This window comes from Antennarius striatus, chromosome 5 (genome assembly GCF_040054535.1).
Source record: "Antennarius striatus isolate MH-2024 chromosome 5, ASM4005453v1, whole genome shotgun sequence".
Lineage (NCBI taxonomy): Eukaryota > Metazoa > Chordata > Actinopteri > Lophiiformes > Antennariidae > Antennarius > Antennarius striatus.
Window position 1 is genome coordinate 19,382,738 of NC_090780.1, and position 13,293 is coordinate 19,396,030.

At 43.6% G+C, this 13,293-nt stretch overlaps 1 protein-coding gene, 1 long non-coding RNA gene and 1 other non-coding gene across 5 annotated transcripts in view; 1 reads left to right on the forward strand and 2 right to left on the reverse strand.

Moving 5' to 3' along the window:
* Positions 1–1,455: 1,455 nt before the first annotated feature.
* Positions 1,456–1,528, reverse strand: trnaf-gaa (transfer RNA phenylalanine (anticodon GAA)). The gene has a single exon. It is a non-coding gene; the product is annotated as a tRNA-Phe (tRNA).
* Positions 1,529–1,758: 230 nt separating this feature from the next.
* Positions 1,759–7,183, forward strand: rpn1 (ribophorin I). Its single transcript, XM_068315026.1, has 10 exons — positions 1,759–2,106; positions 2,779–2,843; positions 3,697–4,003; positions 4,083–4,292; positions 4,377–4,569; positions 4,701–4,800; positions 4,902–5,040; positions 5,392–5,511; positions 5,905–6,150; positions 6,230–7,183. Exons 1-10 carry the CDS (start codon positions 1,867–1,869, stop codon positions 6,410–6,412), a joined length of 1,803 nt encoding a protein of 600 aa, XP_068171127.1. The 5' UTR covers positions 1,759–1,866; the 3' UTR covers positions 6,413–7,183.
* A 995-nt stretch (positions 7,184–8,178) lies between these two features.
* Positions 8,179–13,293, reverse strand: part of LOC137595401 (uncharacterized) — a 68,048-nt gene continuing 62,933 nt past the window's right edge. For all 3 annotated transcript variants that reach the window (XR_011035433.1, XR_011035431.1, XR_011035432.1), the window contains 2 exons: positions 9,364–9,588; positions 8,179–8,329 (listed from right to left, as the gene is read on the reverse strand). This is a non-coding gene — a long non-coding RNA (uncharacterized lncRNA). The remainder of the gene's footprint in view (positions 8,330–9,363; positions 9,589–13,293) is intronic.

The window sequence follows — 13,293 nt, forward strand, 5'->3', positions numbered from 1 at the left end:
AAGTTTATAAGACAGTGGTAAGGCCAGCCATGATGGACGGATTAGAGACAGCACTACTGTGAGTACATTGGTAAAAGGGTGTTGAGGATGGAGCTACCTGGCAAGAGCAAGACCAAAGAGAAGGTCGGATGTAATGAGGGAAGACATGAAATCAAAGTTGTGATTCAACGTCAATTGAGACTGGTAACATAAAAGGGAAGACATGAGGGCAGTTGGTGTTAGGAGGATGCAGAAGGTAGGTTGACATGGAAAAGGATGACATGCTGTGGTGACCCTTAACAGGACAAGTCAAAAGGATAAGGAGACAGGAATCAGATCATCAGGTAGAAAAGAAAAATTTACAAAACTTATAAATCTGTCCTGATAGTTAGTGATATAGCGTCATGGGGCAGTTGTTGAGTCTTTCACTCCCCATGTGTATTAAAGTGGAATTACCTCAGCAATTGATGCGTAAGGGATTTGCATATTGAGTAACCTTTGTGTATTTGTATAATAGATCTCAGGCTGCTGCCATCAGGTAGGAGACTGCAGAGTCTGCGGGCCAGAACCAGCAGGCTCAAGGACAGTTTCGGTCAGGAGGCTCAACTCCCTCCCTGCTCTGCCCCTGCCACAGCTCTGAACTCTACCCACACCCTGCTCTGCCCCCTCCCCAGCACCTGACTACCTATCTCTCCCTCCCTCCGTAACTCAGGGACTGTGCACACGTCACTTCCCCTATGAGATTAGAGTGTATAGAGATGTTAACCATCCCTTGTGTTTCGTGTTATACTTTGTGCTGTACTGTCTGATGTACTGTCTGTGTTATACTGCTTGTTGTTCTGCCTGTGTTGTACTGCCTGTGTTGTACTGCCTGTGTTGTACTGCCTGTGTTGTACTGCCTGTGTTGTACTGCCTGTTATACTGTCTACCGTGGATCAGAGAGGACTGCAATTTCATCTGTGCTGTATGCCGTGCATATATGGTACATTTGACAATAAAGCTGACTTTGACTTGACTTAGAATCCTTAGAATCTCTAGAATCTTCCATGAAGTTTAATTCATACATTTTGATATTTCCTTACCTGTTTTATTAACCAGTTAGCAGAAACATTACAGTTTGGGGGTCATTTGGGTCATTAACTGGATCCAGATTTTTAGAGATTTGTTCCCATTCTGGAATGCTATGGATATTGTGGCTTGGACAAATATGTCTGCTTGGATAAATACTGTACTATACATTAGACTATTTCCCATTATGACTAATGAAATATAAAGCTGGTTGGTATGTTGGTATTTTAAAGCTGGAAAAAAAGCAGTTTAAAGAATGAAGCATCTGTGCATCCATAGTTTGATTTGAGATTATGGTGATATGATTTACTTTCTCGGTACAGACGATTCCGATTGAACGAAATCTTAAACAGAAGTACTAACAAGAACCAGTAACACCGTTTTGTCTCAGAAAAAGAAAGCCCACTTTGCCGAAACCCGGGATCGAACCAGGGACCTTTAGATCTTCAGTCTAACGCTCTCCCAACTGAGCTATTTCGGCGCGTGTTATTATGCTAGCACATACATCTGTATTAAACTAATACTATCAAAGGTGGCGAAGATCGATAAAAATGTATATTTTTTAACCGAGAAAGACCAATATTTCCAGGTCAAATCCTTGTTACTCCAACATTAATCTTGATACAGTCGTACATTTACGTGATTTTCACAAAGTTTGACTCTCACGTCTGGCGCGTTTTCATGACGTCATGACGTTACTTTGAAGGAAGCGTCATTCTTTCTGGTGTAGAGCGGCACGGCGGCCTTTCTTCGCTGCTCTACATTTCCCATAATTTTCCACTCTTATCCCGCTATTTCATCCCCTTAATTGCTTTAACCATGATGCGCAAGTCGCCACTTCTGACCGCTTGCCTGATGCTCCTGGCTGCTCTGAGCTCGGAGGTGTCAGCGGACGGGTTAGTGAATGAGGACGTGAAGAGAACGGTGGACTTGAGCACTCATCTAGCAAAGATCACCACGGAGATAGTGCTGTCCAACAAGGGACGTTCTCCCGTTCAGAGCTTCATATTAGCGGTAGAAGCTGACTTGGCCCCACACCTTGCATACATCGGAGCCTCGGTAAGTCAAGGCTTTTATCTACGGAACGGCAACAACTTGACTGCGCGACACGGAATGCTAGATTTAGCCTGTTAGCCACCCCTTGATGTTTCAGGTATATGTGTGCATACATATATTACTTTTGCAAAAAATATGACTGCGATTAAGTATGGAGTTGTGAGAAATTAACTGGTGTTATCAGCACACCACAATGTAATGCATGAAGAGCGTATCTCAGCGTGTGTTTCTGAAGTGATTCATTGTGGTCCTCCGTGCTCAAACAACCACCGTTAACGTCAGCAAGAGATAGCGATTATAGCAATATTTAAATTGTAACGTACCAATATATATTAATAAATCACTTATACTGCGAGCAGAAATTTATTTAAAAGCTCATTTTGAATTTTTTTTTTTTAAATTCATTTTGAGTTGAAAAGGATGCGAGTAAAGTTAACTTCCGCAGCGCTGCACACGCTGTCAGTGTCTGACTGACACGTAAGCTCTGCGCTGCTCACTTCCGCGTGTGACTGCGCAGGTCTCCCTTTGCACAATGAATTAACCAGGAATGATCTTCTTTTAAATTGAAGAATATGTTCCCATCATTCATATAACAAACCCGTCACTCGTTCCACATTATGCCTCTGCCCTGTTCTTTTGTGACGCGGAGGGAATTAAACCACCATGTTCCCACAGGTGAAGGGTGAGGAGGAGGAGGATGGCACACTTGAACTACAACAGACGACCATTGGGGGCCAAAGGCAAGAAGATGAGATTTATACATTTTGATTTGCAAAAATCTCAACGGATCAAAACTTGCACTGGGGTGGCAATTTTGGATTGCCTTGAAATAGCTTTGGCTGGCTTTTTTTGTATTTACAAGGGATAACAGTGTTTAGCAAGTCTCAATCTCAACTTTGTGAATTGTTAAAATTCTGGGAAGGACACTTAAATTTGTTAATCTGCCCAGTAAACAAGACACCAGTGTTGTCGTTCTCCAGTCCAGACACAATACAAGATCTCCTGTTGAACTGATGATATCTCTCATGCTAGGCTGTTAAGAAATCAAATGTTTAATGTGTTTTCGATAACTTGTTTGGTGACTAAAATGAACTACAAAGCACTTTGAAACTGCCAGCACCACAGATACAAAAAGCTGAATGATTGATAAAATGATTTCCAGACTACAGTGTCTGAAAACAAAATCCTGTAACAGTTGCTTATTAGAAGTGCTTCACCGTAACGTAATGGTCAGTTTTCTTCATTAGTTGTTCCCTAATAAAACGATCAATTAAACGGTTTTAATTGATCATGCATTTACTGTAACTGTGTGTACAGGACCAAGTCAGTGTTGGATCATGAGAAAATAGTCTTGACAAATGCGGGTTAAATTTTTTTAAAAGTTGTTTTCCGTATTATGCTATGTTAAAATCATATTTTTATGAAATTTAACATGTAAAAGACATATTCATTAAAAAGATTAAAAATCCACCTAAAATAGTAAAAGCCAAGTTCTTGCTACATTTTTTTTTTTTTGCTCAGAGGTATTTAACATCATTATTCAGATGTATTTGACACGTGATCATCTCCATCATGTCTCTCTTCTCTCAACAGTGGGCAGTTTTACAAAGTGCAGCTGCCCTCCAGCCTGGCAGCGGGCGCTCAGCTGAAAGCAAAGATAGAGACAACCTTTAGTCACGTCTTGAAGCCCTTCCCCTCTGACATCACCCAGGCAGAGCGCCAGCTGGTGGTCTTTCAAGGGAACCACTACCTCTACTCCCCGTACCCCACCCGCAGCCAATCCACACGTGTCCGCCTCGCCTCCAAAACCGTGGAGAGCTACACCAAGCTGGGAAACCCCAGCAAGAATGATGAGATCATCGAGTACGGACCCTTCCGTGATGTGGCTCCATTCAGCGAGGTACAGCTCAGACCCAGATTGATGAACGTCCAGTTGAGCTGGAAGAAGTTGCTAAAACACTCTTTTCACTGCTCTCCAGGATACAATGAAGATCCATTACGAGAACAACACACCGTTTCTAACCATCAGCACCATCACTCGGAGCATTGAGGTCTCCCACTGGGGTAACATCGCTGTGGAGGAGACCATTGACCTGAGGCACACCGGAGCCACCTTGAAGGGGCCTTTCTCACGATACGATTATCAGCGTCAGTCAGACAGCGGCATCTCATCTGTCAAATCGTTCAAGGTGTGGGGTTGAATTCAAAGCAGCTGCTGTCGAACTGATTTCAACATTAACAGTGATTTGACGATGTTGTTTTCTCATCTACAGACTATCCTTCCTGCCTCAGCCCAGGACGTGTACTACAGAGATGAGATTGGAAACATTTCCACCTCCCATCTGCAGGTTCTGGATGATTCCGTAGAGGTGGAAATCAGGCCTCGCTTCCCGTTGTTCGGAGGCTGGAAGACCCACTATATCATCGGCTACAACCTGCCCAGCTATGAGTACCTGTACACTCTGGGTCAGTTGAAGACTGATAATATTAATTCTTACCGTCATCTTGCTGTAAACCCAGTCGTCTTATTCACTTTGCTCCTAATTGCAAAGCTCCAGTATGTTTGACTTGACATGTTGCATCATTTTATCATCCAGGTGACCAGTATGCACTGAAGATGAGACTAGTTGATCATGTGTATGATGACCAAGTCATTGACCTACTGACTGTGAAAATCATTCTACCAGAGGGAGCAAGGTCAGTGCTTTGTGAAGCAGATTTCCTGTATTAATGGTTGAGTAGAGGATTTGTTGTCCTTGATGTGGATTTTTCATATATTCACCTTCACGCCCCATCAGAAACATCCATGTGGATACGCCTTACAAGATCGACCGCATGCCTAACCAGCTGCACTACACTTATCTGGACACTTTTGGCCGACCAGTGCTGGTCGCCACAAAGAACAACCTGGTGGAGCATCACATTCAGGACGTAGTGGTAAGACGATTTCTTGAGATGCATTCTGAAGATAGCTTTGTCGAACATAACATGTGACTGTAGCATTTTAAACTGGAGCCAATCAACCCGGAGTGAAGACAGGATTTTTAGCTTCAGAAAATGTTACAGGAAGCTTTTGTGCGAAATTTTTCTCAGCAAATATCTGCTGATTTTCATTCTTTTAATTATTTGACTGTTGGGAATGGACATTTATATTCTTGTGTCACCCTCAGGCAAGGGGGGCCCGAGGCCCCCTGATGAATCAGGAAAAAAAACACCTCACTTTAAAGACGAAGTTGTTAAAATGTAATATGAGCTGTAAATAAAAAGGCCTCTTTTTGTTTTTACCAGGTTCACTATAACTTCAATAAGATCCTGATGCTGCAGGAGCCTCTTTTGGTTGTAGGAGCCTTCTACATACTTTTCTTCACTGTCATCATCTATGTCCGCCTGGACTTCGCCATCACAAAGGTATGACAGCGTTTTATGTGTTTCTCTTAAGGCAGTGGTTCTTAACCTTGTTGGAGATACCGAATCCTGCCGGTCTCATATGCTCACTCACTTTAGTAAAAAAAAATTTTTTTTCCCCAAATTTAAGACATAAGTATATATTTTACTGGTGTATTTAATGAATTGCACATTAATGTCACCTTTTTCAAAGAACAAAACCAAGACAGTGCATGAACTCACATAAAATTACCTAAATTAAATTACGATTGAACCCAGGTTAAGAACCACTGTCTTAAGGGGTCCTGGTTTTTTTTTGGCCTAATTTAATATACCCTCCTTTAATCGTTATCCAATTCGTTTCACTTCACACGTGTTTGGAATCAGCTTTTATGTCTTCCGCCTCCTCTCTTTCAGGATCCGGCAGCTGAAGTGCGCATGAAGGTCGCCTCCATAACGGAGCAGGTGCTGACTCTCGTCAATAAGCGTCTGGGTCTGTACCGGCACATGGACGAGGTGGTCAACCGCTACAAGCAGTCTCGCGACACCGGGGCACTCAACAGCGGTCGGAAGACCTTGGAGGCCGACCACCGCGCTCTCACCAACGAGATCAGCTCCCTGCAGGCCCGCCTCAAAGCCGAGGGCTCCGAGTTGGCCGATAAGGTGAGGGCTGTGAATGTACATGTTTATGAACTGACCAGCATGTTGCGAGTTAGGCTGACGCTCCTCCCTGTGCTCCCAGGTTGGGGAGGTGCAGAAACTGGATGGTCAGGTGAAGGATCTGGTGTGTCGCTCCTGCCAGGAGGCGGAGCGGTTGGTCGCTGGGAAGGTGAAGAAGGAGGCTTACATCGAGAGCGACAAGATTCTAACCGGGAAGAGGCAGGAGTTCGTCAGCCGCATCGACAGTCTGCTGGACGCCCTCTAAACCGCTCCCGCCACACGAGCTCAAGGAAACAGGCACGCAACATCTGCTAAAATAAAGAATGATCAACTTGTATGTATGGGAATTGAATAAATGAGAAACAAGGTTACGCGTTTCTAACATCCGTGACGGTAGACATGGACTGTTGACATCTCGTCTTACAGTGGTGATGGGTTTATCTTGTGCCTTGTGATAAACTTCTAATCACTCTGCTCAGCCCCCCCCCCCCCATTCAGCAGTTTTTGTTTATTTCTTCATCTGTTCATGAGTTTGTTGAGCCACATGTAAACTTTGTCAAGCCTCGCTCAGACTTGGTTTCATTTTCTTGTTTAAATCTGGACTTTTGTACGCCGAATATGGCAGGGAGAATTTAAAGGGCCCAAGTGTTATGTGTCTCATGTCTTTTCTCACATATGCTGTATTCACACATTGAAAGCGTCTCTAGTTCATCAGTAAAAAGGTGGAAGTATTTTTCAATCTCTTTTGCACTCAAAACTTTTTTCTGTTCTATTGAACAAATATGCTCTGAATGTGCACCATCCCAAATGCTCTTTTTTTGATGTCCGTCAGTCATATTTTCTACATTCTGACAAGGCTGTTTGTAATGTAAATGGTGGTTTGGTTGTTTTGTTTTTTGGACCATCACATTGTTGAATACATGAGATTAGTTGGTATGTGAGGAAAGACGTCGGAGATGGGACAAACATCTTTGTGAAATGGGCAATGACATGAAAAGCTGGCAAATTTGAAATAAAGTTTTGAGAAACACAAAAAGTGTCATCTGAGAAGTTCTTTGAGTGCATTTAGATTTGGATAAGCACCTACCATAGGCAATCAAAAGGGGGCGCCATTGCGTCGAGAATGTCATTCTATCATTCAGGTTGTTTTTTCCATTGAAATTGTCACATTTTTAACTCATTTGTGCCACTGAATACTTTGATAAATTATAGATAAAAGTAAAATCCCAAAAATAAAGAATCTACTTTGGATTATGAAAGGTGACCCCTTTTAAATAGAGGGACTTTCCACCTCATTGTTGGCGTTCCTTGTTTCAGCGAAACCCCACCTATCACCCTGGCAGAGTGGCTGACCTGCCTCCATCACAATCACAGCCCAGCAAAAACATAAGGGTCACATAGAGGTCATGGCTTTCCCTCTGAGGTCACCAGAGGTCTAGGCAGGTCATTTCCTGCTGTATAGTACCAGACCTCCTTCTACTCACAATGATAATGCTAACATATTGTATGTGCCATACAATAATCATTCTGAAAATACACGGCAGAGGGAAAACAAAGATTGTCTGTTAGTGCTGATGTTCAATGCTGCTGAAAGGTCACACAAAAGGTTTCTTTTTTTTTTTTTTTAACTTGAGGGAATATTTGGAGCAGTGAGAAGGGTGCTGTAGACCCCACTCCCACAGTGAAACTCAGAAGTTGCTCACCTCGACAACATCCCTGTGACCTTACATCTGCTTGTTCTGAAAAATGTAAAAGGGCATTCAAAGTACTTACAAAGTGCAAACATTTTGCAGGATCAGCACCTTGATCTAGTTCAACCTAAAAACTGTTGTGTTGTGTTCCCCATCCTAAAGTCCATTTCTCAAATTTCAGGTGAAAACCATGAAGATATTCACAAATGGAATGTGAATATTCATTTCTTGTCTTGTTAGAAAGACAAGACAAACCATGATGGAGGAATGAAGACAAAATATGGTATGATGTAATGTTACTATAATCTTTTAACATTTATTTCTAAATTTTTGACGGACACAACCATAAGGTCCTGGTTTCCAATCCATCTGAGGAAGGGGGACTTCACTGTGTGGAGTTTGCATGTTGTTCCTGTGTCACCATGGGTTCAGCTCCCTCTCACAGTCCTCCTTTCCAATGTCAGCTGGGATTGGCTCCAGGTCTCCACAACCTGTGAGAAAATGGACGATTGTATTCCTGAGGATCACATTCCTCATGAAAGGTCATCACGAAACATGGCTTGGAGCTTAAGCCTCATGTCATCAGAAAGCATTTTGTTGATGCTTTTGCTTCTTCAGTTGGATGTTGTCTCACTGTCTGGTGTAGGGTTGGTGTTTGGTTGATTGGCCCTTTGGTCTTTTCAGTTCTGGCTCTCGCTCTCGGTCCAGGATGTGATTACCGGTCGCAGAAGAGCTGCGGTTTATCTGTTGATGTGAGCTAAGCAGAATACTGTTTAAACCGGAATTCATGTGCAGCACTGTATCCTGATTTGGTAAACTGTGTGTGTGAGTGTCTGTTTGAGGTGGATGAGGGGGTTTGTGCAGGGTGCTGGATTGATTGGGCCATGTGGTTGAGCTGTCACACTCCTCTCTCAGGCATGAAGTTGATTATTATCTTCCTTTGTTCAAGTATAGTACAGATGCAGTGTTTTCTCTCTTTATCTGCCAGAATAATTATGAATATCCAAAAACAATGTGGTTAAACTAGGAATCAACTAAAGAAGAAGTAATCCACCAACTCTTGTGACAATGAGGTGATTGATTACATAGAGGGCTCACCTGCAGTGCTCTAATCTTTCTCACTCTAAAACACACACACACACACACACACACACACACACACAAACACACACACACACACACACACACACACACACACAAGGAGAGAGTTAGAAGTCACCAGTCAGGGAACAATATCCTGCTCAGAAGACCCTTCACAGCACACTCTCATAAATCACCGAGACAGAGCCACCACCCTCACTGTCACCATGTTATTATGCACACACACACACACACACACACACACACACACACACACACACACACACACACACACACGCACACACAAACACTCAGGTACATTTTTTTTTACTGCAGCAGACATTTGATTCAGTCAATCCTGATACTTGGGCATAAAAAGCACATCATCAAAAAGAGGGAATATGACTCAAATGAAGCCTCAAATTCGCCCTCAAACACACCTCACCTGTGTTGATTCCCTCTGGCCTTGCTTTAAACACAGATCCTCACAACAGCCGCTCTGTGGTCGTCTTTACCGGCCATTCCTCAGTGACAGGGTGCTGGGATAAGGGGATGAGGAGCTCTGAAGGGCAAGGTGAAGGATGGATGAAAGCCCCTACGACTAAGGTCCCGGGGCCATGCATCCTGTGCAGGTGGCAGGTGTGATGTGGCTGGGTGCAGAAGCGCGATGCTGAGGAAGAGGAGGACAATGAAAGTGTCTGTGGGCCTCAACGCAGCTGCAGTAGGCGGGGAGAAGCAAGGCTGACAGATGAGTTGGTCAGAAAGAAAGATGGAGGAAGGGAAAGACAGTGCAGGGAGAGCAAAAGATGGGCACGGAACTTCAAACAGAGGATTGGGCCCAGGGTGCAGAGAGACACATTCTTGTCTGACACACAGGAGGTGGGGACAGACAGAGGACAGGATGGATGGACGATGTAAATAAGGCCAGCTTTAAAGTCCTCAGTCATACTCCTCTCGTGTAGATGTTTACACGGTGTTCACTTTTGCTCAAAGCCTCCCTGCTCTGCCTGTATCAGCGCATATTGATGTCAACCTCCCTCTCTGAATGGATTTGTATCTATATGAGACAGTAATCCTCTTCCCCTGCTGCCCTTGTGTGCAACTGTCCACAGCTTCCACTAAGACCCAGTGATCTCTGCCACATGGCGATCCATCAAAGCACCGATGGTCATGCCTCTCAGGGCAAGATTTGCCAAAAAACGCACCCGTGTGGCTCATATGCGTCCCTCAGTGCAGCGGATAAGAGGCAGATGAAGGTCTGACGCTACTTTAGACTTTGTATCATCTTGGATCACATGAAGGCGGGTGAAACAAAGCTGCTCTCTGTTAGAAAACACTCCTGTCTGGCTGCACACGCGCGCACGCACGCACGCACACACACACACACACACACACACACACACACACACACACACACACACACACACACACTTCCTTCTCTCTGTATTGGACCTGATTAGAGTGACAGGGGCACTTCCCATTGGCTGTGAGAGTGGCCCTCTCCTTCCCAGGGCAGCCAATTTCCCCTACTCCAGAGCTGATAGGAAACTTTGATTGTCTACTGAGCTCATGAGAGACAAAGAGACTTTTCCTCTTGCAATCCACATATCGCACTAGCACATCTCCACTTACAATCTTTCTCCCCACTTGCTCCCTTTTCTTCTCCTCTGCCATGTCTCCTGCTTGAATGTTCATCCCTTCTTTCAGTGTTCTGCTGCGTGCTGCTGAATGCGAGTCCATTAAACGCTGGCACGGACTGCTTTGATGGGCAGGAAGTTTCACTTCATGTAGTGACATCTGCATCCTGTAACAAATTCCTAGCTTGTGCACAACATCTACTGTTTTGGCTTAACACTGCCTTGTGATAGCAACGCTGTTATTTAACACTGTGGGCACAAGCTGGGTGCAGCTTGTCGCATATGCAAACCGCTATGTGCATTCTGTTGGGTGTGAAGTGCAATGAGAAAAGAGAGGGAGGGCAGAATAATCCAGGAATCTAAAACGCGGAGAAAGCCAACAGGAAACATCACCCTCTCTCAAATGTCTGTACCTGCACTGGCCCTTCATGAGAGCACACTTCCTGTCAGAGCTCCCATAACTTCCTGCACTGCCACTGGGAATCCAAGCTGGAACAGTTCAGCTTTGCACAAGTCTTCCCTCCCCCCCCACCCTTTCTGGTTTGCTTGGTTTTCAGCAATTTATTACTTGCTCAATTCCTCAGATTCATTCGACAATTGTTAAAATATGGAATTCATCAGCTGCTTCTCAAAAACAAATCAAACAAGTGTTGTTCACAATTTAGTGAAACACATTTTCAGGCTTTTTTAAAAAAAAATCCACATTCAACACAAAATACTACTTTTCAGCACTACTGCTGTCTCAAAAACCTTCAACATCCTACATAACATTACTTATCAGAGCACAAATGATTAAACCAGATGTTGTTGGGCAGCACAGTGGTACACTGGGTAACGCAGTTCGTTGTCCTGCTTCCTCCCACCTCCAAAAACATGCAGCTTAGGTGAACTGGTCACACCAAATTGTCCATAGGTGTGTGTGTGTGTGTGTGTGTGTGTGTGTGTGTGTGTGTGTGTGTGTGTGTGTGTGTGTGTGTGTGTGTGTGTGTGTGTGTGTGTGTGTGTGTGTGTGTGTGTGTGTGTGTGTGTGAATGGTTGTTTGTCTTTCATGAGGCTCCTGCAATGAGCAGGGATCTCATCCGGGGAGATGAGACTGTTGTCTCATCTACGAGAAAATGGATGGATGGATGTTGTTAAAACTTTGTGTCAACCATCATCAACTTATTTTAACAGCAGAGATGCAAAGTTGTAACTTTTAAAGGATCAATAATATGTGAGGTGGAAAACGTAAGCTAATGCAGCAACGGTATCAATTCTGATTCTTCGCTGATCCTTGCATGTACAAGTGTAGCTGTGCAATAGGGTACTATGGATTCCATCATGGTTCAAGAAATCTTGGTGGGATTAGTCCCACCAACCCCCCCCCCCCCCCCCCCCCCCACACACACACACACACACAAGGGGGATTGGTGGGACTATACTCGTGCAGTGCCACTACATCCTCTCCTCGCCAGGGGTCGCTGCCTAACAGACCATTTCCTCCTGCGTGCCTCGAACGCCCCTCCCGCAGTGAGCAGCCTCTCGCTGAGGATACTTACCTCCTCCATCAATGCAGGAGCCTCTCATTTATATTACAAGTTTTTGGTTCAGGAGCAAAGCACTATGCCATTAGTATAATGACATCAATGAAATGGCACATGCATGTTTTATAAATGCGTTTTGATGTGGGGGGGCCACACTGGGTGGAAAAAACAGCCGGTTTGGTGACTTTGTGTATGACCTTTTCGGAAAAAGAGCTAATCCCGAGCCATAATAGACTCCGGGACCAATATGGAAAACTGCTGCACCGTTATCTCGGTTGTCAAGGAGACCATCAGAGCACCGGGGCGGTGGAGATGCAACGGTATTAAAAGGGGAGTGTGTGTATGTGTTTATGTGCGCATTAGAAAATGTTTTAGTCACAAGTGTCACTCATAAATACTGTATTATGGATTTACAAACAGTTTGCGTAACTATAGTTTTAAAGCATTTTTTTTTCTGCGTGGTAAAAACGTAAATTTAGTTATGAAAACATTAGGATAACAGTCATGTGGAAAGTGAATGAGAAGGCCACGCTTGATGGATTTTTCGTTCCATTAAAGCACGCATCAAATAAATTGTTTGCAATTAGGTACATACTAATTATTGGTAAACACAGAGTGTTGACTAAATGCCACAGCGGTTTGTTTGAACAAAATCAGGACAGACACCAGGCCCGTTTCCCTTGGAGACTGAAAGTAGAACAAATCAGAGAAAAATCACGGAGCTTGTTGTTAAACTGACGACGACGCGATCGTGATCCGTTGTGTGGATTAGGAGGGGGTCGTTCCCACAAGTATAGTTAGACTTGTGGGAAGTTAAAAAAAAAAATTAAAAAAAAAATTGTCTATAGCTTCATCGATATGTTTGTAAATATGTGAAGATACTGGCGAATTTTACTAAATGAATGAATGAATGAATGAATGAATGAATGAATGAATGAATGAATAAATAAATAGATAAATAAGTAAGTAAGCAAATAAATAAATAAATAAATAAATAAATAAATAAATAAATAAATGGCTGTGCAATTATAGAGAATGCATGGTGTGTTTAAAAGAATCTATAAAGATGTAATGTGACTAACTGACGTCACTTCCCGCTGATGCACGTTTAACAAAGCTTGTATTCATATGTTAAAATTGTTTACTAATAGTCTGGCCGGTAAATTGCCAAATACAGCCCATTGGTGGTACCGCTGCAGCGCGTAACGTGTAAAT